Consider the following 25,753-nt stretch of genomic DNA (forward strand, 5'->3'; position numbering starts at 1 on the left):
GTTATTAAATGATTAGTTGTTTTTAAAGAAGTACTTTGTGATATAAATGTAAAAATAAGGTGTTAAATATCTAATAATGACCAATACTGATAAATAAAATAAAAAACTTGTGTACATTATCATTCATATGTTTGGGGTCAGTAAGATTTTATAAAAAAAAATTAAGAAATGTACATTTTAAATTACATAGGATGCATCAAAAGTGACCGTAAAGGCATTCATAATGTTACAAAAGATTTCTATTTCAAATAAATGCTGAATCATGAAAACATTTATTGTGGTTACCACAAAAATATTTAGCAGCTCAAATGTTTCTGGAGCAGCAAATCAGCATATTCGAATTATTTCTGAAGGATCATGTGACGTTGAAGACAGATGTAATGATGCTTAAAATTCTTTACATTTTAAAATGCATTTAAATAGAAAACAGTAATATTTCACTTTTGATAAAAAAAAAAAAAAAAAGCAGCCTTGGTGAGCATAAGAAATGTTTAAAATTTGTTTATTCCACAATCATACATTTTATGACTCGATTAATCCTTTTATTTAAAGTAAAACAACAAAAACATTTACCTTTTAATGTTCAACTCTTAGTCTGGATAATGAGCTGCAGTCCATGAAATCCAGTCGACTGCCATGTGACTCCTTTGCCACTCTATGAGTTTATGATGTTATTTACACCAAGTGACAAGATAACACTGAATTATGAGAGGTAAGATGTTTGAAAAGCTGCCCTTATTTCATGCAATAGTAGCCTATACATAGAAGGCTGTTCACTGAAGTGCATCAAACCCTGATTCAAGGTGCACTGTATACTGCGTGCTTAGTTAATTTAAAGGTGAGATTTTTCCATTGTGTTATGTGTAAATACTGCAGCGTTATGTGTAAATACTGCAGCTTGCATTGTTTACAAAATCTTTGAATTAACCCTTTGGAAAATGAAGGTAAAATACCCATGGAAAGAACAGACTACAGTCCCTCCCTATTCATTTAGTTCATTCCTCCCTCTCCGCCTTGCTGTCTTGTGGTTTTCTGGTTCTGAATCTGAAAGTGATTTGATTGGCCGGTGGCATGATGCCCAGACCAGCACGGCTGTTGTCTAGCGTCGGCTCCTGCTCGTTGTCCAGCAACTGCATTTCACACATGAGTAGAGTGACACACAAAAACTGCTTCAGCTCATTCATCGCAAAAAAGCGTCCCGGACACTGTGTGGCTCCCGAGCCGAAAGGCATTCGATAGTACCTAACCTTCTGGCCACATTTATAAAAATCAGTTTTCTCCTTCCCGTCCTCCACGAAACGGTCAAATTGGAAGCGCTACAAGAAACCCACAGACACAAGACATCTCAGTAAATGAGTTTTCTAACAATAAAGAGTAATATGTTTAAAATGTGTGTCTGCTAGATGGATCTAGCGCAGTGGTTCTCAACCTTTTTGACTTCAATAACTCTCATTGGCCACAGCAATATTCAAAGGCCCTGTGACTTCCAGTTGTTTGTTTAATTAAGGATAAGGATTTTTAAGAATATGTTTTCTCATAATTTCTAACCCATAACTATATATATATATATATACATATACATATACATACACACATATATATATATGAATCATTTTTGTTCTGACTGCATGTATGTATATACGTATGTATGTACCCCTTGGAGTTTTTTTATTATATATATATATATATATATATATATATATATATATATATATATACACACACTGTATATACTGTATATGTACAGTCAAACCAAAATTTATTCAGACACCTTCAACATTTCTCACATTATCACAGTTTATTCGCTATAGTTTAGAAAATGGTAATAAAATATGACAAGAACTCAGGCCTCATTATCAAATCAGTTGATATTTCACTGGTTTTGGCCATCCTTCTGTTAGACTGTCTCACAAATTGATTAGGTTGAATAGCTGTCAGCTATTAAATTTAATTACACAATTAGATAATACCAATTTAGGTCAACCAATTTACCAAGCAATGCTTAATTTTGTTCAGTCTGTGGTGTAAAAAGGTCGCATTAGCAATTAAAGAAAAAACACTTGAGCAAAACACGGTCAGGTCAAAATGTCTACATTTTTGGTCCCAAAGTTTTATACATTTTACTGGTTTGTATGACATTGTATGAAGAGTTTTAGGGTATAATATGTCACAGTTTACTTTATTTTGCAATCCTCACTTACATAAATGTACAATATTGTCTTGCACCCACTAGTAAAAAAATATAAAAAATTATATCTGGTGTCTGAATAATTTTTGGTTTGACTGTGTGTGTGTGTGTATGTATGTGTGTGTGTGTGTGTACCCCCTGGAGTTTTACAATTTTATATAAATATATACAATATTACTTATTACATGAATTTATAATTGATATATATATTAATGTTAAGAAAAACTGTAAGAACTTTTAAAACACCACTGCACGCCACTGGTTAAATTAAAACTAGGTAGGTAGTTTATAGACAAACCTTATGTTGGCTTGAGAAAGCCTAGCCTAAAAGTTTGAAGTGGTTTAAAAAGCTTGGTTAAAATAAGAAATACCTCGTTTTTTGTTGTTTTGACTCGTTTTAATGCATGCTATGCCTTATAACATTTTAACTCATCTTGGTTGAGAATCACTAATCTAGAGAGCTGTAAGTATAGTATGCATTACCTGAGGCTGTTCATATATTTCCGGGTCAAGGTGTGTGCTTTGTGGGTAAAGAGCAATGATGTCATCTTTCCGCAGGCTGATTGAATTCTGGGCATCCAGACGCAAACAGAAATCTTCCTGAACAACACGGATGTTCATCGATACAGAGGAGAGACGTAAACTCTCATTTACTGAACTCTCTGCACAGAGAAAAAACAGTCTGAATCACTGAAAGCTGGCATAGTAACTCTGAAATTATAGCACTATTCATTTCTTTATCTACGCAAGAGCTATTAATTCAAGTGACAACGACTGAATTCACTCCTGAAAACAATGCAAGGTTACAAAAAATGTATGCTGTCTCTGAAACGATCATATATACAAAACACCCAAATGCTCATTCAGGTTACAGTATAATTATGCGTGATGGATTACTGTGTAAAAATGTGTTTGTTACCCAGGTAAACCATTTGTTCTAGTTGTTGTCGTGTAATTGTGATGTCCTCTTTGAAGATCGTCTGCATGTTCTTCTCTCCAACCACATTCACAATCTCTGCTCGTACTGCTGCAAGGGCTTCTGGGCAGGTGATGAGGTGGTAAAGACACCAGAAGGCTGCTGGGATGGTGTTTCCCACTGATGCCCACAGCATGGCAAAATGATGTGCTATGGACAGAGAAAGTAAGATGATATGAGTGTGTGTGTGTGTGTGTGTGTGTGTGTACCTGTTTTTCTATCCCGGTGGGGACTTCAACCTGAATGCACACAGACTCATGGGGACTCGTGCCACAGTGGGGACCTAAATAGAGGTCCCCATGGGTAAACAAGCTCTCGTCGCTGTCCGATGAAAACCGCGTATGTCCATTTTGACGATTTTGAGATTTTTCGACGGATAGAATGTCCAAGTTCATTTCCGTATACAGTATGCTTCACATATCTAAATGACCAATGAAAAGTTGTGAAATCATGTCATCTGATTTTCACGTATATCCATTTGGTGTCAAAGCTGTCAATCACGCCGCGTATCTCCCGCCCTGTGGAGGCATCTCGCGGTCTAAGCTTCTCTGGAAGCTCAGCATTGGATAACCGAATAACTCTGTGAGGTAAAGTATCAGCAAACGTTTGTTTTTGACAACTGTTCAAGTTTATTATATATTCGCAATATATTCACAACTGTTATTTACCGGTAAATGGTCTAGACGAAGTAATCGTCACTGTTTATTGTGGAGATGTTAACGCACGGGTCTGTTAACTTAAGCAATACTTTTAAGGTAGTCTAATATTTGTCTGACTAATAAATTAAAAAGGGTAAAGGGTAGATTTAAATAAAGAATAACGAATTTTAAATAACTAAAAACAAAATTTAAATAAAGAAAAAAAACTAAATTTAAAAAAAGGAAAAAATGACATTTAAATAAAGAAAAAACGAAATTTAAATAAAGAAAAATGACATTTAAATAGAGAAAAAACGAAAATTAAATAAAGAAAAAACGAAATTTAAATAAAGAAAAACAAAATTAAGTTAAATTAAAAACGAGATTAATTTAGATTGATAACGGGTAAAAAGGCTAATAGCCTACATGTCGGGTCCGTGTACTTTTTCGTTCATTCATTATTCTATTAAGGAATGAAAGATGAAATGTAAAAAAAGGGTGCAGCTTGTTTTTTTGTTTAAAAGAAAAAAAAAACAGAAATGGCTGTATTTTTTGTACAAGAGCATAGACTACTTTGTTATGATTTTAGTAGCCTATAATGATTAATAAATGCACGCACAATTATCCACTTGATTTGAAGCCTGTGCAAAATGCAGAATTAAATGAATGTGCAGCAATTTGTACAAATAGAGTCTGTAGGTCTACTATATTGTTGAAAGTATGAAAAGTTAACAGCACGAGTAATAGGATGCACAATTTGAGACGGGCCAGACATGATTTTGACCACTTCATTAAGTTTTGTAGAAAGCCTTTCTTTAAAGTGAATTTCGTTTTGTATAAATTGTATCTTAATTTGAATCAATTTTTCATCAACCAATTGCCTGGAGTGTATTTAATAAATAAAAAGCAAATATATAGCAGACAATATAGCCTAATCATGGAGGCGCCCGCGCGGTCACTTGCATTGCACGTTAACTGGAGCGCATCTCATCCTAACTTAACGAAACTCAGTGTATGCCTCACACAGACACGAGAAAGACATCAAATACAGAAAGCTTGAAAAGTCTTTAAACGAAATAATTCAAAACGAAAAGAAAAAGGCTACTCTCTGATTATGTATGATTATATGATCATAGCCTAGCCTATTCTGTGAATTGTTCATTCCCGGTTGGCACACATTTTGCTGCCCTTACAAAAGTGCCGCTCTAGGCAATTGCCTAGTTCGCCTATATGGACGCGACCGGCCCTGGTCAGCAATGAGTGTATTGATTCATTGTCCCTTCATAGTTTGCAAGAGACATTTAATAAACTGAGACGTAGGCTATTTAATAAACTGAGCGTAGCCTATTTATCTGTCAATATGAAACGCGACTTGGCCATTCTAATTAATGATCGGAAGAACGCGTATCGACCACCATTACTGTAAAATATGCACGTATGTCCATTTAAACTCGATTTTGGTCAAATGTGGATTATATCATTACACTGGCAACAATATGGTTACATTTAAAGATGCCGTACCAAGAATGACAAAGCTATGTTCAACTGCTTTTGAAATTACGGTGTTTTTTCCACTTCCTGAAAAGTAACCGTTTTGGACATACGTGAGTTTCATCGGGCAGCGACGTCATAAATCATACAGAATGAGTTTATTTGGAAATGTAAAAATGCAGAAAGTTTTCTGTGATGGGTAGGTTTAGGGGTAGGTTTAGTGTAAGGAGATAGAATATACCGTTTGTACAGTATAAAAACCATTACGTCTATGGAGAGTCCCCACCCCACAAAGATAGTAAACCAGACGCGTGCGTGTGTGTGCGCGCGTGTGCGTGCGTGTGTGTGTGTGTGTGTAAACTACAAAATCAATACAGCACAATCAAAATGAGCTTTCACTCTGTGTCAATTCTTTATTTGTACAGTCACATCCTGCTTCCAGCATTCCAGAATACTGAAAATCCCCTTTAAAGGGATAGTTCACCCATTTACTCACCCTCAAGTTGTTCTAAACCTGTATGAATTTCTTTGTTCTGCTGAACACAAAAGAAGACATTTTGAAGAATGTGGGTAACCAAACAGTTGATGGGTCACACTGACTTCCATTGTACTATGAAAAAAAAATAAAAAAAATACTATGGAAGTCAATGGGGCCCATCAACTGTTTCACGAGATCACACGTACATGAAATCAGATATAGTAAAGTATGCTTATTTAGCGTGCTATCCGGGGAGGGCTCCGAGGCGAAGCTGTGAAGCTGTCGAGGGACAGAGGTGAGGGAGGGCTATATATATACACCGGCTTTCTTTTGCTCTGATTGGTTGGATTACCTGATCGTGCTCCTCCTGGACTTTGTTAAATAAACTTAATTTAGTTACCGAAATTCTTCAAAATACCTTATTTTGTGTTCAGCAGAAGAAAAAAAGTTCATACAAGTTTGGAATAACTTTGGAACAGAATTTTCATTTTTGGGTGAACTATACCTTTAAGACAAGTCAGTTCAGTCAGCAGTCACCATGGCAAAACCCAGGGGGAAGGAATTTTCTTTGTACATGCAAGTATAAGACCTTTCTACTTGAATGGGGAAACACTGAAATCTCCAAAACAGTTTGTCAGTTTGTTACTCAGCAATACAATCTGACAATAACATCCTAATTTTTTCATCCATAGCTCAAATTATGCTAAAACCCCAACTAACCTTCACTGCATTCACAGATAACCACTTTAACAACACTGATAGTTCTAGTGATGGGCACTTTCAAAACACTGTTTCATGAAGCTTCAAAACCTTTCGAAATTTTGTTTGAAATAAGTGGTTTGGCGTGTATATCGCTACTTCCCACTGTTTCAAACCATGGTTTTGAAACATTTTCAACTGTAACACTGTTAAAACGAAAACTATTCAAAATGAAATAAATATTAAAGCTGAAATAAAATCTATATTTTAGATACATATTTTATGTTGCCTCTGATAAAAAGTCTGTGTAAACACACCTTTTGTGAGAATTGTTTTCCATTTATTTAGTATTTCAATAATCTCTTTTGGTGCATTAAACTTCAGTGCAAAAACCAAAGACTAGGGTTCTGCATGTCATCATCATGGCAATATTAATATCCTTTTGTAGGCGAGACATTTATCATCAACAAAACACGGCATGGGCCCCACAAAAAGGATCTCAGACTTTCTCTGTGTGTGTGTGTACTGTACGTTTGCTTGTGTGTGTGCATGTGAGAGAGTCACCTGCTTTATCCTTGTCCTGAAGAGTATCATACTGCTGGAAAAGGGCCATTCGGGTCTGTATGAACTCGCATGGAGCTTTCCATTCTGCCATTTTATGAGGGTAGAAAAATCTTGTCAGCTTCTCTCGAATTTCTTTGGTTTTTCCCAGCAAGCCAATGGGCACACGGGCCATTAGTAAAGGGAAGATGGCATCAAACTTCTCAAAGTCCTCTCGCAGCTGATCCAGACGCAGATGTGACGAATGTCCGTATAGCGTGTTAAACGTGGTCTGAAACATTACGCGTTTACAGAACTCATATAGTTCCACTTCTTTCCAATCGCCATCAGGCCCAGACTCTTCACTGGGCAGAAAACGGTGTCGCAGGACCTGCTGCAGGTTTCCCATCATGCTGAACGTGAGCAGGTCAAGAGCAGGCCCCTGCAGCAGGGTGTAGCTCCTCTGGAGGCTGTCACTCATTCCAGGAAAGTGGCCACTCCGTACCGCTGGGAAACCGAACGTCCTGGATGCTGCGCTGTCTGAAAATGTGTGGAAATCCAACTGTTTCCCATGTTTGATCACAGACGAGTACAGGAGAGGGTTCATTATGAATGTTATGTATCTCCCTAAAGAAACACACAAACATAGGTAGATGTCATTACATCACGACTGATTTGGATCAGAAAACATCTACCCAGAGCAAAGAAAAAATGAAAATTCTGTCATTAATTACTCACCCTCATGTGGTTCCAAACCCCTAAATGTTTATTTTAAATAAGTCCATGTTATTTGCCAGCTATCCAAATACTATTCTGACAACATCTTTAATGACCATATCTTTTTTATTACCATAATGTGCAAGCATGTGTTGCGCAATGACAGTGTGTCTGAGAGAAAGAGCAAAAGGAAAACTGTAACTAAAAGTTAGCAAAATATGACAAAATCTTCATTTTGTTAACATCAGAAACCGTTGTCATTTGAAAAAAATGACCTAATTTGTATAAGTAATGTTATGTAAACGTGTGTGTCAACTATACCTGCTATAAGTACAGTGAAAACATCTCCATGTTCCTGTTGTAGTTGTGTAAGAAACTGTAGGGAGTTTTTTCTGAATTCTAGAGCTTTCCCAAGGAAAGGAATCCAGCCTTTAATCAGCGGGGGCTCACCGTCCTTCCTGTAACATGCAATGTAACAGTTGAGTTCTTTCAACAATGCCTGAAAGACTGCCATTCAACATAAAATACTATCTTAGACAAACATACAAACTATTCAGCTCTGTTCTCTTGATAATATCTCTGTGGTAAAGCGGTTACATAATTGTGCTGAACAAAATCTTATCAGTTTGTTTATCTGCTAGTATTCTTTTAAATGACAAAGCCATTATTAGGATGAGAATTAAGGATTCATTAACTGAGAATACTGTTGAATGACCACAGGGATCTACTGCTGATGTATCCAATGCTCCATGGCCTACTTTTCAAGGCTGACCAGAAAAGGATGGGGAGGGGCCCTTTGGGAATTCATTCATCCAAACTTCCTCCTGAGGTTGCAACTGACAAACTGAACAAGAAGCCACATTGCAGCCCATAAAGGAGTAATTTTCTGCAGAGTTCAGGTTCAAAGGGTTTTAAAATGCCCCCATTATATATATATATATATATATATATATATATATATATATATATATATATATATATATATATACACACCCTTTCATGCAGTGTGTAATATAGCTGTTTGTGAATGTAAACATTCTGCAAAGTTGTAAAGTCAAAAGTGCAGAATAAAGTTATTGTCTCCCAAAAGAATGAATCGACTCAGGATGGCCTAAACAAGTCGTCTGTAATTCAAATTCCACTGCGTTACGGTTCTATATCACTAGATTATACATTTGCATAATGCCCGCCTATGTTGTACATTGTCCGCCCACGAACAACTTGTCCTGCCTTCAAACACGTCATTTTTCTGACGACTGTATAGGTTTTCTACAGAGTGTTCCAAATACAGTGAGGAAAATAAGTATTTGAACACCCTGCTATTTTGCAAGTTCTCCCACTTGGAAATCATGGAGGGGTCTGAAATTGTCATCGTAGGTGCATGTCCACTGTGATCCAGAAATCACAATATATGATTTTTTAACTATTTATTTGTATGATACAGCCGCAAATAAGTATTTGAACACCTGTCTATCAGCTAGAATTCTGACCCTCAAAGACCTGTTAAGTCTGCCTTTAAAATGTCCACCTCCACTCCATTTATTATCCTAAATTAGATGCACCTGTTTGAGGTTGTTAGCTGCATAAAGACACCTGTCCACCCCATACAATCAGTAAGAATCCAACTACTAACATGGCCAAGACCAAAGAGCTGTCCAAAGACACTAGAGACAAAATTGTACACCTCCACAAGGCTGGAAAGGGCTACGGGGAAATTGCCAAGCAGCTTGGTGAAAAAAGGTCCACTGTTGGAGCAATCATTAGAAAATGGAAGAAGCTAAACATGACTGTCAATCTCCCTCGGACTGGGGCTCCATGCAAGATCTCACCTCGTGGGGTCTCAATGATCCTAAGAAAGGTGAGAAATCAGCCCAGAACTACACGGGAGGAGCTGGTCAATGACCTGAAAAGAGCTGGGACCACCGTTTCCAAGGTTACTGTTGGTAATACACTAAGACGTCATGGTTTGAAATCATGCATGGCACGGAAGGTTCCCCTGCTTAAACCAGCACATGTCAAGGCCCGTCTTAAGTTTGCCAATGACCATTTGGATGATCCAGAGGAGTCATGGGAGAAAGTCATGTGGTCAGATGAGACCAAAATAGAACTTTTTGGTCATAATTCCACTAAACGTGTTTGGAGGAAGAAGAATGATGAGTACCATCCCAAGAACACCATCCCTACTGTGAAGCATGGGGGTGGTAGCATCATGCTTTGGGGGTGTTTTTCTGCACATGGGACAGGGCGACTGCACTGTATTAAGGAGAGGATGACCGGGGCCATGTATTGCGAGATTTTGGGGAACAACCTCCTTCCCTCAGTTAGAGCATTGAAGATGGGTCGAGGCTGGGTCTTCCAACATGACAATGACCCGAAGCACACAGCCAGGATAACCAAGGAGTGGCTCTGTAAGAAGCATATCAAGGTTCTGGCGTGGCCTAGCCAGTCTCCAGACCTAAACCCAATAGAGAATCTTTGGAGGGAGCTCAAACTCCGTGTTTCTCAGCGACAGCCCAGAAACCTGACTGATCTAGAGAAGATCTGTGTGGAGGAGTGGGCCAAAATCCCTCCTGCAGTGTGTGCAAACCTGGTGAAAAACTACAGGAAACGTTTGACCTCTGTAATTGCAAACAAAGGCTACTGTACCAAATATTAACATTGATTTTCTCAGGTGTTCAAATACTTATTTGCAGCTGTATCATACAAATAAATAGTTAAAAAATCATACATTGTGATTTCTGGATTTTTTTTTTTAGATTATGTCTCTCACAGTGGACATGCACCTACGATGACAATTTCAGACCCCTCCATGATTTCTAAGTGGGAGAACTTGCAAAATAGCAGGGTGTTCAAATACTTATTTTCCTCACTGTATGTATTTTTGTGTTTTATATGGTGTAAGTTTCTGGCAAACCAGCTAACTCACATTACAGTATTACTGTCTTACTGAAATAGTTCTGCAAATCAGTTGTGGGCTCACTAAAATGATGTCTATTAATGCAGATTGTCTGTCGTTCTAACTACTCTGAGTACAGATAAAGGATGGAACAAGATTTGTTTTGCAAACTTTAATGTTACATCAGTCATTCACGTTAGTGCTCGGCTAATGCATGCACCGTTTCATACAATTTATACAGTTCCCGCATGTGCACCGCAATTAGTTAGAAATATACACATCGGCCAAACCAACTGAATATTCATTCAATTTTCTCACCCGTCCATCACTCCTATTCTAGAATAGATTATTTTTTAATAGATTATAAACTTTTGCCAGCCGTCTTACATTGTGATTATGAAGCAATGGTATTATCGGACCATAGCCCCTTAGTTCTTCAGATATTATTTGAAACTAAATATGACACTTTTAAATGAAGATTTGATAATAGTTTATTGGCAGATAAGACATTTGTAGAACAAACCAAAGCTCAAATAGGATTGAATTTAGAGACAGACAAAGGATAATGTTGACAGTGTTGAATGTTGATAACAATGACAGATGTTTCCAAATCCACAATTTGGGAGGCATTTAAAGTGTATATGCGCGGACAAATTATCGCTCATAGTGTCTCGATTAAGAAACAGTAAATAACAAAAAAGAAATTAACTGACCGAATACTAGAAATAGATCATGTGTATGTAGTCTCCCCCTCACCAGAACTGTACGAGAAGAGACTCTCTCTCCAGTCAGAATTTCAATTACTCTCCACCTCAGAAACTACTGATCGTTTAATGCGGGCGAAAGCCACATTTTATGAACATGGAGAGAGAGCAGGTAAATTCCTTGCTCGGCAAATTAAAGAGACAGCAGCATCAAGACTGATAACTGAAATTAGGAAAGAAACAGGACAAACTACATCTGACCCACAAGAAATAAACCTTTTTTTTTTTTTTTTATTACGTCAAATTATATTCCTCGGAATCTATTAATGATCCATCGTGTATAGAGCAGTTTTCTGAATCACTTAACATTCTGTCCTTGAATATGGAAGACACGATGTCTTGGAACAGCCAATAACTATTAATGAAATGAACCAAGCGATATCCAATATGCAATGTTCAAAATCCCCAGGTCTGGACAGTTTCACAACCAAGTTTTATAAATCGTTTTCTGTGATCTCCACGGATCACAACAGGATGGAATATTGAGAGGGGGAAAAGAACACAAAGTATCATTATACGCTGATGACCTGTTAGTTTACATCTCCAACCCCTTACAATCATTGCCAACCATTATGAAAATCTCAGGATACAAGATTAACTTTTCTTAGAGTGTTATACAGTATTTCCAATCAACCCCAAGGCCCAATTTGAAACACTTTCTTCTTTCCCTTTTAAAGTAGCAAACTCATTTAAATACCTAGGGATCACCATAACTAAATGTTTTTCAACCCTTTTTAAAGAAAATATTCTGAAACTGTACACATATACCCAACACATTTTTAAGAAGTGGTCCAATCTCTTTATTTCCTTAGCAGGTCGTATTAATATGGTGAAAATGAGTATTTTGCCCAAATATTTATATACTTTCCAGTGTATCCCAGCTTACATTAATAAGTAATGTTTTTGAAATTTGGATAGGATAGTTACCCAATTTATTTTGAATAATAAGACCCCCAGAATCAAGAAGATATATCTACAGAGGACTAAACCGGAAAGTGGGATGGGTCTGCCTCATTTCCAGCTGTATTACTGGGCATGTAATATAAGAGCGCTCAGATTTGGCATACAGGAGGGTTCAAAAAAGGGGTACGTTCCTTCCAAAATTTGTTTATTAATAAATGCTTTCCAACATTTCAGCAGTTACAGCAGATATTTGATCTACCTAGCTCCCATTTTTTTAAATTTCTACAAGCTCGCAGCTATGTTCAAAATAAATTTTCATCATTCCCTAATGAACCATCAACCTCTCAGATGGACACACTGTTTTTACAGAATCCATTTATCAAAGGAGGAATATCCATTATATATAATAAATGATCACAGTTGGAATGTGATGTTTCATTAGAGCATGTAGGAGCAGCATGGCAGGAAGACCTGGGAATAGATATTGCAGACTGGCAATGGGAAGAAGCACAAGAATCGGTTCACTCTTCTTCTTTGTGTATTAGATGGTTTAATACAATTCAAGATCTTACATAGAGTTCATCTGTCTAAACCGCCAGCATCACTAGGGCATATGTTTTGGAAGTGTCCTAATATTCGTAGTTATTAGATTTCAGTTTTTCAATTACTGTCAAAGGTTTTGGGAAAACCACTAGATCCAGACCCAGTTATAGCTATTTTTGGTGTCAGTAGTGACAATGTGGAGCTGTCTAAAAAACAGTGTATTGTGCTTGGAGTTGTCACACCCTTAGCACGTAGATTGATTTATCTCGACTGGAAACAAAAAATCCACCTCACTGCTCTGCCCTGATTAAAGATGTTATGCACCACCTTCAACTCGAAAAGATTAGATTTTCCTTAAAAAAGATGACTGATCATTTTTATGTAGTATGCAAATATATCTGTATATGTACTGTGTTAAAATATAAATTGTTTAAATATGTAAGAATATTACTGCACACTGAATCCGCAAAGTGAATTTTGTTGAGTTTTTCTTTGTGCCAATATAGAAAATGTAATAAAGAGAATGAAAAAAAAAAAAAAAAAGAACTATACAAAACAGTTTGTTGATGAACAGTTGAACATACACTTGTTAATGCTGATGGTGTGGAATTACAGCTGCAACATCTCATGTACCTCAAACTGAGTAGCACATCGAGGTTTGTGTTGAAAAACTAGTTCCTCAAATGTTTCATCATCAGACCCCATACAGAAAAAAAATATATTGAATTGAAGTGTCAAAAATATATGTGGCATATATTCCAAATACATTGAAATATATTTGCATTGTTGTTCACTTATATTTATCATTTTGGAATATATTCTGAAATAACAAAAATATGTGATGTTAAGTGTGAAATATATTTACATTTATAACATGTAATGTAAAATATATGACAAAATATATGGTCATAAAATGTTTAGCTTGCTAAAGAAGGGTCGAAAATGTATTTTGATCATAGTAATTCCTCTACCTTTTCCCCTATACACAACAGTAGGCTACCATATTTCACTACTGTATTATGACACACAGATATAATAAATACTGTACTTACATTTAAATGACTGCAATGTAAAATGACAGATAGTTGCTTTCCTAGGACTATTAGGCCATATTAGGTGGCACGTACTAACACTAAGTGCAATTATTAGATTTATTGTTGTTTTATTGACATCTTTCCTGAAGTCATTTAAATATTGAAAATATGCACAATATTTATGATGCAAGTATAAGAGTGACAATCCAACAGTGAAGTGCACTTAAACAATAGATAGAACTCAGTGTCTAACACTGCACACACTATTAAATAACTGTATTAAATTCTGTAAAAATAGGGAAAAAAACTCTGCATTCTGTGTGTTATTTCCTACATAAAATTGTCATTTTACGCCAATTAAGTCTGTAAAGGGGAAGCTGTGGCCTACTGGTTAGGGCTTCGAGCTTGTAATCTAAAGGTTGCCGGTTCGATCCCCGACCAGTAGGAAAAATGTGGGCGGGGTAAGTGGTAGAGCACTGCTCTCCCATGCCCACATCTACAGCTGAAGTGGTCTAACTAAAAAAATAATTGAAAATGTGTTTGCAACAACAATTTGCAAAAGTTAAAACATATATGAAAATATATTTAACTAAAATGATATGATAAAACGACGCCATCATTAGCCTACTGTCTTTACTGTGTACAATTACTGAGGACTGTGGAAGCCTCCTGAGCTGATGTTCAGTTATGGTAATGTGCGTTTAGCTTTCGACAAGCGCTGTAAAAGCGGTAGGCTACAGCTCACACACTGGGCCGTCTGGCCACTCAGAGCAGAGCATGCGGAAAGGAGGGATTTAGAGAGACTAATTCATCCGACGAGTCGTTTGAGAATCATGTGCGAAATATTGTGATGTGCAAAGTATATTATGAGAAAATTAAAGTGTTTTTTGACCTTTAATGCATGTCAACCTGATGTAGGAGGCCTCCTAAACAAAGCAAGGAACCTTTAAAATAGCATAATAGGCGCTCTTTAACATCAGAAAAGGGGGTTTAACCCCAGGGTTTGGGTTACAAAATTTCTGAATCAAGAATGAATCGTTCATCGAGTCGAATCTTTTCAATGAATCATTTAAACCAGTTCACAAAACAGGTGTTTTTTCATGACTTCATGGTTTTATAAACTGAATCATGGCTACTACAACAATCTGAATTGGAACAAATTACATACACCTTTATAAATACAATGTAAGAAAATGTATGTCTCTCTCTACAACATGTCTTTATTGGAATATTTTAGAGAATGTATGTACATATGCTACACCTACAGGTCTAAAAACAGTGGCCTTTTTTATTTCAATAAAAGAAAACAGCACTGCATCAGCACCTCAACCGACCAGTGGCCATATCGGCACGTCAGGAACAACGCGATGACGAAATAGAATCACTGAATCGGCTCAAATCGTTCGAAAGAACCGAGTCTCGACGATGAGTAGAACAACCCATTACTGGAAGGTTCAATTTCAAACTGAGGTGAACGGAGTAAACAAGAGACCAGCCTGTTGTTAATTATTCATATGGTCTTAGCAGACATTTCTTTGCAAAATTGACTTGAATTAATGACGATTGTAACGTTCAGTTTCATCTGCCTTCAGTCCAGACTAATCAGGGATGTGCTGATTTATTAAATAAGAGTCACTTTGATCAAAAGAAGTCTGCCTAATGATAAATACACACTCCAGATATGCAACATAATCACAACTGAACACAACGATCCATTTAAACAACGTATGTATCTGTATTACAATTAAAATCGGATACATGTTACATTCTCAACCAACAGCAAAATACAGTCAGAAAACTCACCGCCTCCGTCCACAGAACACGCAAAACAGAAGCACGGAGATAAAGCCCAGAAAGATCGTCAATAAATAATCCAACATGATCAAAGAGCCACTGAGTGAAAAAAAATACAAGAGAGGTCCGGTTTACAAAGCACTATGCGCGATTTAGAATACGTCCAGGTTTTGCGACGGTCACTTTAAAAGTGAAAGAGTGCTTATCATCATCGCACAAATTAAACATCAGAGTCCAATGAGAGATGTGACATGTAATGAAGAGATAACACGCGAACACGGCGAGTGTTCAAGATTTTCAGAAAGTCACGCCCAGTGGAGGTCGCTCAAAAGAAAATTAAGCAACAGTCTGCATGTTTGCTTTACAAAGCTACTTGGGCCATTTAAGCCTTTAAACACACACAGAGCCATGGTTATCGATACAGCAGCATTTATATAGGCCTAATATATTCATTGCATTGACATATTTTTTTCTGACAAAATCAAGACATAATCTATTTGACTCAGTCCTGCTAACACACACACACACACACACACACACACACACACAATATGAATGACTGAATTAATGAATACATAAAAATAGTGCAACAAGTTGGATAAACAAATAACAGTGATATGCTCAGTTTGCAAGATGACAATAAATGTGTAGCCTATATTATAAACAATTAATAAATACTAATTTATATGATACTGCATGTGGTGTGTGTGCATTAATGCTGTGGCAATATACATTCTTTTAACATGGAAATAAAGCGATTTGTATGTGTATAAATAAATAGGCGAAATATTGACTTCAATGCCCTCCATTTTCCAAGACAATTTTGAAGATATTTAAAACATGGTTTACATGGTTAAGATGATTACTCTGGTGTTTATGCTGCAATCATAACAAACTTGTTTTCAGACTTTCCTATCAACCGAAATCTGGAGTGATTAAAATATTTTAATGAGCTTACCTATAATTAATTTCATGATTCCAGAAGAGCTGAATGCTCTTTAATAAACAAAATGTTCTTCTGGGACCAGATGAAAATATAAACTAGATTTTGAATGGCTTGTTTATTTGTATATATTTAAATCATTAATAAAAAATATTGTAACAGTAAAATAATTGTTAGTCATCTTCAAAAAGTTTGCTGAGGCCCTCTAGTGGGTAGTCTGCTGGCCTCCAGGGGCAGGGATGAGAAACACTTTTACAGTGGACATTATCACAGGGACAACCCCTTTGAAACATTTTTGTTCTTTGCTTAAGATAAAAAAACACCTTTGCAGGGTTTTAACCTATAACCTTTTTATAATCGCTTCACCACACTCCAGCAGCATGTGAGAGATCACACACAGACCGTTTATATTAGTGTATGTGTGTTGGGGAGGAAAATAAATCACCAGGTGTAATTCCAATAGTTCCTGAAAACAGATGGATTCTCTCCATACAAAATAAATATCTTTCTTCTTTCAAATGTACTCTTTCTTCTCTCAGTCTGTGACTCAGTGTGTATGAATGCCAGCAGTAAGCTACTGCTCCACACATAAAGGTCTCTCTGTTTGCCTGTTCTGCGGTTCATTTTTCAATGCTGCCTGAAAAAACAAACAAAAAACTGGCTTTCACTATTCCCAGCACTCCTTGACTGTTGCTGCTGCTTGTGACCACTATGATAGCACAATGAGCCATAAACTCACTTAAATTAAATTCAAACATTTTCATCTTATTAAAAAAAATAGCACAAATGCCTCTCTGTGGCAGTAGAAACTCTTTATCCCCATCGTCCTGTGAAGATGAGCATTTGGTTGAATACACTTTATAACACTGGTAGGTGACTTACAACTGCCTGGGCTTCTGTTGGGACAGGAGGCTCCAAAAGACAGATATTACCATCATAATCTGTTGGGACCAACAAAAAACCCAACCCAAAGTAAAATAAATGGAAATATCAATAATAGCCTAAAAAATAACACATATGTAAACCTCTACATTTTATGAAGGTCCTTGGATCTTCGGGAGTCCCTCCAGGAATTCCCTCAGCCAAAAATGCTGCTGCACTGCTAGACATGCTATTTAGTTATGTAATATGTCAAATGTTTGTAAAGTCAGGTAGCCTACACCCATGATATGCTCAAGCCTTACTTGATTGAATTATGTTTTTATATTTAATTTTCAGCTGCTGCCATGTTCTTTTAATAACTGCAGGATTAACCCCCACATGAAAATTAAAATTAGGTTGAATAACATACTGTTCTTCCAGTTTCACCTCTGATATTATAACAGTTGGGTAAGTTACTTATATTACTAACTACAAATGACATCTTCAACAGTGTAATTAGATTAATGTAATAATGACTATCTTTAGAAAGCATTGGTCTACTTATTACTAAATCCCATATCAACCTCAACCATTTGAACAATACAAGGAGAGACAAGACACTGCACTTTTAATGCTTTCAAATAAACAATATACAATTGCATGAATTATTCTTGAATTGACCAAAGTGTGTAGAGGGAGAAGGTTACATTAAAAATATACCTTTTAAAAATGTATGTTAAATATACAGAATTGTTCTATAGTCTAAAGCAATTACATCCGATTTTACTTTAAATTACAGAAGAATTAAGAGTAATCCCTTCAATTAAATTACAATATTAATGTTCTAATACTGTAAAATTACAGTAATAATGTTCGTACTGGTGAGAAATATGCAGACCTCTTTTTGTCTGGCGCTGTTGCCATGATGACTCATAATATCTGCGCTCCATTGATAACGGCTTTTTATAGTTGTGGTGCACACGCTTAACTCAGAGTAGGTCAACTCAGAGTTGATTGAACTAACTAATTTCAGCTGTTCTGTAACCGAAAACTCAGAGTTTCCCATCTCAGGGTAAGTCAACTCAGAGTTCAAGAGTTGGTTGAACCTCCTTTCTGAAACAGGCCCCAGGACTTGATGGCTTTATATTTTCTCCCAGTACAGACGTCACACTCCACATCTCCAGATCCAGTGTAACACTGAGCAGGACAAGCTTGTAGTTTTGTCTTCTTGAGTTTCTCCACCACTTCAGCCAGCATGGTGTTTTTACCTAAAACAGGTCTTGTAGTGAAGGTCTGTCTGCACTGAGGGCAGCTGTAGACTCCCTTCTGATCATCCTGATCCCAGCAGCCTGTGATACAGTTCATACAGTAACTGTGTCCACAGGGAATGCCCACCGGATCCTTCAGTAGATCTGATCCAGACAGAACTGATCCTGATCAAAGAAACACCATTCTGCCAAAATTCATATTTGTCTACAAAAACAATACAATTAAGCATAAGAGTTTGTGAGACCATAAGAACAGAAAGTCAGTCAAGTCTCCCCATAGATTTAAATGATGGTGTTCCAATTATTATCATATTTATGTAGACTACTATGGTATTTACATGCCACTTCAATGTAACATGGTACAAGAACATGGAAGTGCCAGGGTAGCCTACTTTATGTCAGTGGATCTCCTTCACATCATCATATTCATATTTCATAGTAGACTTAACTCCAATTTTAACAAGAAAATCTAAAGATAATCTTGTTAAAATTTGACTTAACATTTAAACTTTTAAGAGAAAATATGAAAGTAGTCTGGATGACCATAGTGTGGTGGTATTCTCACGCCGCAGGCTGGTTTCCAGGGATGCGAGTGTGATAAGGGAGGTTTGTGGTCAGTGGTGGGGGTAGACAGCTGCCCGGTCTCGCGCAGTGCCGTTTTCATATATGGTCACGTAATCATGGCAACCTTTACGTACCCATGCTAAAAACAGACCAGACAAGCGCGTGGAGGAAGGTGACGGAGCGGCCTACGAGTGCCACACGGAGAGACAGTATAACAACTGGATTTCTTTTGAAAGGAAATAAAAAAGAAACAGAACAACACACACCGGAGTGTGTTAGCCAAGCGCGTGCGTTCCGCGTGATGAGCGTGGGTTTGGATTATTGGTGCCCTAGAACGCGCGAGACCATGGAGAGTTTGGAGAGGCAGCTGATATGCCCCATTTGCCTTGAGATCTTCACCAAGCCGGTGGTAATCTTACCGTGCCAACACAACCTCTGCCGCAAATGTGCCAATGACATCTTTCAGGTACCACCAATACGCAAAATTAAACTTAGTTAACAATGTTTAAAACTATAGTGTTTTGGAACATGATATTTCATAACACAATTCAAAAACCAGCTTGAGTGTGTCCAGCTGGTAGGCCTATACTAACGTTACTGGTCATAGATTGTCTTGGAATGGCTAGCTTGAAACAGCTAGTAAGACTAGCTAATAGAATCCTCCCTAACATTTTCCAAAACTACCAGCTGAGTTTAAGCTAGATTTCTAGACTATAAGTTATGGGCAAAATATTTTTATAATACATACATTTCTAAATAACTACAAAAGAGAGCGGGAAATTTTGTTCAAGAATTAGGGTTATGACAAGAAAATGTATTAAAGTGGTAACATTTTGAATAGTGATACAAATATCAGGATTGGGAACAAATGTAACATCCTCAAATTCTCTGTGTTTAATTATAGTTAAAAGAAGAGTGTAATAAGAAACAAGATGGATTTGGTACTAAGCTAGACAAAATACTTTTGAGTAAGTGCACAACTGAAATGATTATTGAATCACAAAAGAAAAAAGATTTTATTATTGTTACAGCTACTATTATTTGCTTTTTATCATTACCATCATAATATTTCTTCTGTCAACATATTTAGATTTACATGTAATCCCCTGTAAGGAAAAATGTCAATAATATAAGTAAATTTAAAAAAAAAAAAAAAAAAAAAAAAATATATATATATATATATATATATATATAACAAAAATATTTGTGTGTATGTTTCAGGCCTCAAACCCCTACTTGCCCACACGAGGAGGTTCTTCATTGGGCTCAGGCGGCCGGTTCCGCTGCCCATCCTGTAGGCATGAAGTGGTTCTGGATAGACACGGGGTGTACGGCCTGCAGAGGAACCTGCTGGTGGAGAACATCATAGATATGTACAAACAGGAATCCAGCAGGTACACTTGCAGCTTTATTTCACCTTCTCTAATCATTTATGCTGTCTAATCATTTGGAATCCTGTTGCAACTCAGACTTTCCTCTCTATTCTATTCTATTCTATTCTATTCTATTCTATTCTATTCTATTCTATTCTATTCTATTCTATTCCAGCACATGGTCAATTGTGTGTGTGCTGGACTATATTTATAAGTAGGCCAATGTGACAGGAGCTATTTCAGACACACCTTCTGTGTTTATCAGTCCCCTCCAACCCCCAACACACACACACACACACTTGGAAACACATCAACATGAGCAACAGCAGTTAGACTTTTACTTTCTCTGTCAGTGCAGTTCTCTAGCACTTCACATTTTAGTTGTACTCAGTAGGGGATGCAAACTAATAGAAATTAAACTAAACAAAAAATATATCATCACAGCTGTGATTGTGTTACTTTTATAGGGAGGGGAGTATTTCATTGCTTGGAAATTTGTTTCTCTTTGTTTTTTTTTAAATTTTCATAAGATTCTTGTTCTATACTCTATACCAGTGTTTCCCAACCCTGTTCCTGGAGGCACACCAACAGTACACATTTTGGATGTCTCCCTTATCTGACCCATATATTTCTGGTCTTGGAGTCTTTACTAACGAGCTGATGAGTGTGTTTGATTAAGAAGAGTGCGAAAATGTTTAGTGTTGGCGTGCCTCCCGGAACAGTGTTGGGAAACACTGCTCTATAGTCATTTATATACATTTAAACATAGGTATAAAGATAGACAATTGAAGTAAAATCTCTCTGATTCTCTGTCAGCAGCAGTAAGCCTGAGCCAGATGTGAAGAATGATGAGTTGATGTGTGAGGAGCATCAAGAAGAGAAGATTAATATATACTGTGTGACCTGCTCTGTTCCCACTTGTTCATTATGTAAAGTGTTTGGGAGTCATCAGTCCTGTGAGGTTGCTCCACTCAAATCTGTCTACGAGACCCAGAAAGTGAGACTTTTTTTGTCTATTTTTCTGCTTTTCTTATTATCATCGCTCTGCACCTCTGTGTTCTTTATCTCATGATGATTGATGCGTTTATATTTCTGTGATTGTGTGTACAGACAGAGTTGTCTGATGGTGTTGCTTTGTTGGTTGGCAACAATGACAGAATTCAGGGCATCATTAGTCAGCTAGAGGAAAGCTGCAGATCTGTGGAGGTCAGTGTCTGTGTGTATTATAATTATCAATGACTGATCCTTTTTTTTGTTGTGACTATGAAAATTTCTTACATTACGGTCCTAGTAATGATGCCAGTGCATATGTGTTTGTGTATAGGAAAATGGGCGTAGGCAGAAGTCTCGTGTATGTGAGTGGTTTGATCGTCTGTACGCTCTTTTGGAAGAGCGCAGAGGAGAACTCGCACTGAAGATCACTGCAGAACAGCAGGAGAAACTCGATTACATCAGTAGCCTACAGCGCAAGTACATGCACATATACACACTACACAAAAATAAAGAGTAATATAGAAGGTCACATTCGTGATGATAGGTAATCTAATTGTCTGTAATAGGTGACAAATGATTATGAAGAACAGCTGCTATTCTGATGAAAAATACTTGAATTTAATTGTAATGTACTTTATTATATATATGTATAACATTATATACCATTCAAAAGTATGGAGTGAGTAAAAAAAATTATACTTTTATTCAGCAAGGATACATAAAATTTGATCAAAAGTAACATAAAATACAAAAGATTTCTATATTGTAAAATAAATGCAGTTCTTTTGAACTTTCTGGTCATCAAAGCATCCTGACATTTTTTTTTTATCTCGGTTTCCACGAAAATGAGAGAATGATTTCTAAAGGATCATGTGACACTGTGACTGGAGTAATGGCTACTTTGCCATTTTACATTTTTCTGTATTTTTGATCAAATAAATGCAGCCTTGGTGAGCATAAAATACTTATTTCAAAAACAACCCCAAAATTTTGAATGGTAGATAAATAATAGATGCTCATCAAATATCCATAATTATTTTGTTGAAGTTTATCTGCTTAACTTATAATTCCTCTATTTTCCCATACTAAGTATGTTTATGCGTGTGTATGTTTGCACAATCTGCTAATCACAGTAATCACCTGTGCAGGTACAGAGAGCACTTGGATAACGCAGCCAAACTAGTGGAGACAGGAGTTCAGACAATGGAGGAATCTGAGATGGCCATCTTCCTGCAGGTCTACAAAGTTCTTTATTACATGCGTTTTTCTTTTCTTTTTTATAATTTGGTACATATTAGAAAATAAAGCATATTTTTTCCTAAGCAATGGGGTATGAAGTCTCTAATCTAAATGTCTCTCTAACAGAATACGAAGCCTCTACTACAGAAGTAAGATTCAAATAATCACCATTTTACTGATTCTAAAAACATTTAAACTGTCAGACACTCCTGTTTTATGCCATCTAATTCATTCTGTCTCTTTCATGTCAGAATTGCAGAAGGCAGGAATGTGTCTCATTTAGAAAAGGTAGAGCGTGGATATGAGAATATGGATCATTTCACTGCAAACTTCCAGTCTGAACGAAGAGCAATACTCAGCATAGACTTTATCAGGGGTAAACTAACTCTAATCCTAACCTAAGTTGCCAGGTAAGGTTTTTTTGGAATCTGTCTCTTTATAAGATATTTGTCTCTTACTTAGATGGTGACGACAATGAAGAGAATGATGATGATGAAGAATTAGCAGGTACTGTTGGTCCTGAGGCCCCGCAGAGGCAAACACCTCTACCGAACCCCCCACCAATGACAACAGACTCCTCCCAAATGTCATCAAAACCCAACCAATCAGTGAAAATCAACCCGGCAGAGAACACGCCCTTATTAACGCCCACTCCAGACTCCAGTCACAACCCTTCTACAGATGCGCCAGCTCAGGTAAGAGTTTCTCCCTCTTTTAATCTCATCCATATTTGTGATGCCTTGATTATTTAATAATATTTTTTAGGATTGATCAGTAATGTTTGTAAGGGTCATTGTGAAAGACACAACTGGAATCTGAGGACATTATGGATCATAAAGCAGTGGCTGCTGTGTTGGGATCAGCTTACATTTTGAGATTATACCTTATGATTCAAACACATGACCCCAGACACCAAAATATGGACACTCTTCTCATTTATTCTTCATTTTTAATATATTATGGGATTTAAAATGAGTGATATTTAACTTTGTCAATAAAGTTTCAGTGAAACATTTCTGTAAAATTCAGTGAATTATACTGTAAAATTATAATTTTGATTGCATTGCATCATGCATTGATTTCATATCTGTGTCCGTACATTAAAAAATGCTGCATTCCAAGGAAGGAAGGCATCAATGCACGTCGGAATATAATGTTATAGCTTCACTTCCTGTCTCCTGAAATACCTTCATCTGATTGATTTTTGAAGGCAGCATAGATGTATCCTTATATCCCACAATCCTGTGCTTTCCATTTTGTTACAGTTGAGCTAGAAAAAGAAAGATGGCGTCTGAAAGTTGTGGTTGGTGGTCAGTTTGTGTGTAAGTGTACATTTTTAACCAACGTTGTCAACTTCTGATGTCATTTCTAACAAGAAATTACTATTATAGTAATTAAATATTTGCTTAGTTATCACCAAACCTAAACTATTTTGCTGTATATCATTAGACAAGTCAGCTTGCCTAGTTTTCGGACGCAGCATATGTCTTATGGCCTTATTATTTCACAATATCATTCTCATGTCCTTTGCTAAATTCAGTTATTTTTAGAATCAGAAACAGTAATTGCCCTCAGAAATACAGAATTAAAGAAAACCCACAGCAAAATCCCCAGTGTTAAATTAACACTCCTCTGTGTACATATAGGTCCAACTACAGGGTGTTAAAAATTAACACTGAAGCAGTGTTGAAGTTAATGAGATAATTAAGTGATTATTGGCCATTAGTGGTGACACCTAATGTTAATAAGAATCATTGAAGGAAAGAGAAACAACAAGAACAGAAAAAAAGAGAAACACAAGAACTACTGACTTCGAGCCATTACACATTATTGCACTACTTGTTACCAGTTGGACTTTATTTCTGTCATACATCTACACACGTTCTTATTTAGATTTAACAGAAGTTTAGATGGTAATGTTTTATGGAATGTTTCGTTTCATGTCACCATTATGGTGATCTGTGTTTGCTTTAGTTGGGCTCATGACCCTTTACTATTTAATATTAGTTTTTCTCTAGCTGCTCCAACTCTGTGTTTATAAAGCACATTTGTTGTGTACAGAATACAGACATTATCTACTTGGGGCTGTCCATCATTAGAATGTCCCTGTGATTAAAACGTATAAGAAACAGGCTGGTATCTTCAAAATCTGAGCTGCTAGTCATCTGAGCCTTGAAGATGAAAACAGCCTGTTCCTGAGTTACGAGTGACAACTGCAAAACGCCTAAATGCCGAACTCTGACCTGCCCATTCATGACCCTTCCAGTCATTTCGACATTATTTCATGTGACCACTGTAGATTTTTTTTTTCTTACCACAAATCACTATCAAACCACTTTTGTTCTGTCTGTCTCTCTTTATCTGTCTATCCATCTCCATCTGTCTCTCCATCTCTCTTTCCCATACATTTAGGTAACTGCCGATCCCAGCCAGACATCTGAGGATGAACCACGCCATGTTTTCTCTTTTTCCTGGTTAAATGTGCCAAAATAAAATCAGTTGGTAACCCTGCAACATCCCAGTGACCTTCCAGAAAAACCTGTTGTTCTTCATAACTAATATTTTGTTACTTTGACAATCATAAAAATAGACTATATTGAATAGCTAGATAGGAATTTGAAAAGGTAAAAACCACAACTGTTAAATATTAAATGATGACAATCTTTACTGAAGTAGCTGACTAAAATGCAAAATAAAGGATTATGAATAAGTGTACAAACATTCTCTTTTGTATATGTTAATAATGCTGTTTCTGGGGGAATACATTAAAAGATAAAAAAAAAAAAAAAAAAATTAAAGATAGGAAAAGGCCAAACGGGATAAAAAGACACCAGACACAAAGTATTCACAG

The 25,753-nt window shown here is 36.6% G+C and overlaps 2 protein-coding genes across 5 annotated transcripts; one reads left to right on the plus strand and one right to left on the minus strand.

Moving 5' to 3' along the window:
- Positions 1–485: 485 nt before the first annotated feature.
- Positions 486–15,974, minus strand: cyp7b1 (cytochrome P450, family 7, subfamily B, polypeptide 1). Its single transcript, XM_084410720.1, has 6 exons — positions 15,671–15,974; positions 8,049–8,185; positions 7,035–7,637; positions 3,108–3,314; positions 2,672–2,850; positions 486–1,316 (listed from the first exon to the last, which is right to left on the minus strand). The coding sequence occupies exons 1-6, from the start codon at positions 15,745–15,747 to the stop codon at positions 996–998; spliced, it is 1,524 nt and encodes a 507-aa protein (XP_084266846.1). The 5' UTR covers positions 15,748–15,974; the 3' UTR covers positions 486–995.
- Positions 15,975–19,273: 3,299 nt separating this feature from the next.
- trim55a (tripartite motif containing 55a) lies at positions 19,274–25,746 on the plus strand. Of its 4 annotated transcripts, none has more exons than XM_084410728.1 (11): positions 19,367–19,763; positions 20,519–20,691; positions 21,487–21,667; positions 21,781–21,876; positions 21,995–22,140; positions 22,812–22,899; positions 23,029–23,051; positions 23,154–23,278; positions 23,365–23,597; positions 24,168–24,224; positions 25,315–25,624. In XM_084410728.1, the coding sequence occupies exons 1-10, from the start codon at positions 19,434–19,436 to the stop codon at positions 24,174–24,176; spliced, it is 1,404 nt and encodes a 467-aa protein (XP_084266854.1). In that variant the 5' UTR covers positions 19,367–19,433; the 3' UTR covers positions 24,177–24,224; positions 25,315–25,624. The 4 variants fall into 4 exon arrangements, with proteins under 4 accessions (XP_084266856.1, XP_084266854.1, XP_084266853.1 ...); XM_084410729.1 differs by having other exon boundaries at positions 19,368–19,763; positions 21,490–21,667; positions 25,315–25,746; XM_084410730.1 differs by lacking the exon at positions 24,168–24,224 and having other exon boundaries at positions 19,274–19,763; positions 21,490–21,667; positions 25,315–25,746.
- Positions 25,747–25,753: the final 7 nt, after the last annotated feature.

This window comes from Rutilus rutilus (assembly GCF_951802725.1).
Source record: "Rutilus rutilus genome assembly, chromosome: 6".
In the NCBI taxonomy this organism is placed as follows: domain Eukaryota; kingdom Metazoa; phylum Chordata; class Actinopteri; order Cypriniformes; family Leuciscidae; genus Rutilus; species Rutilus rutilus.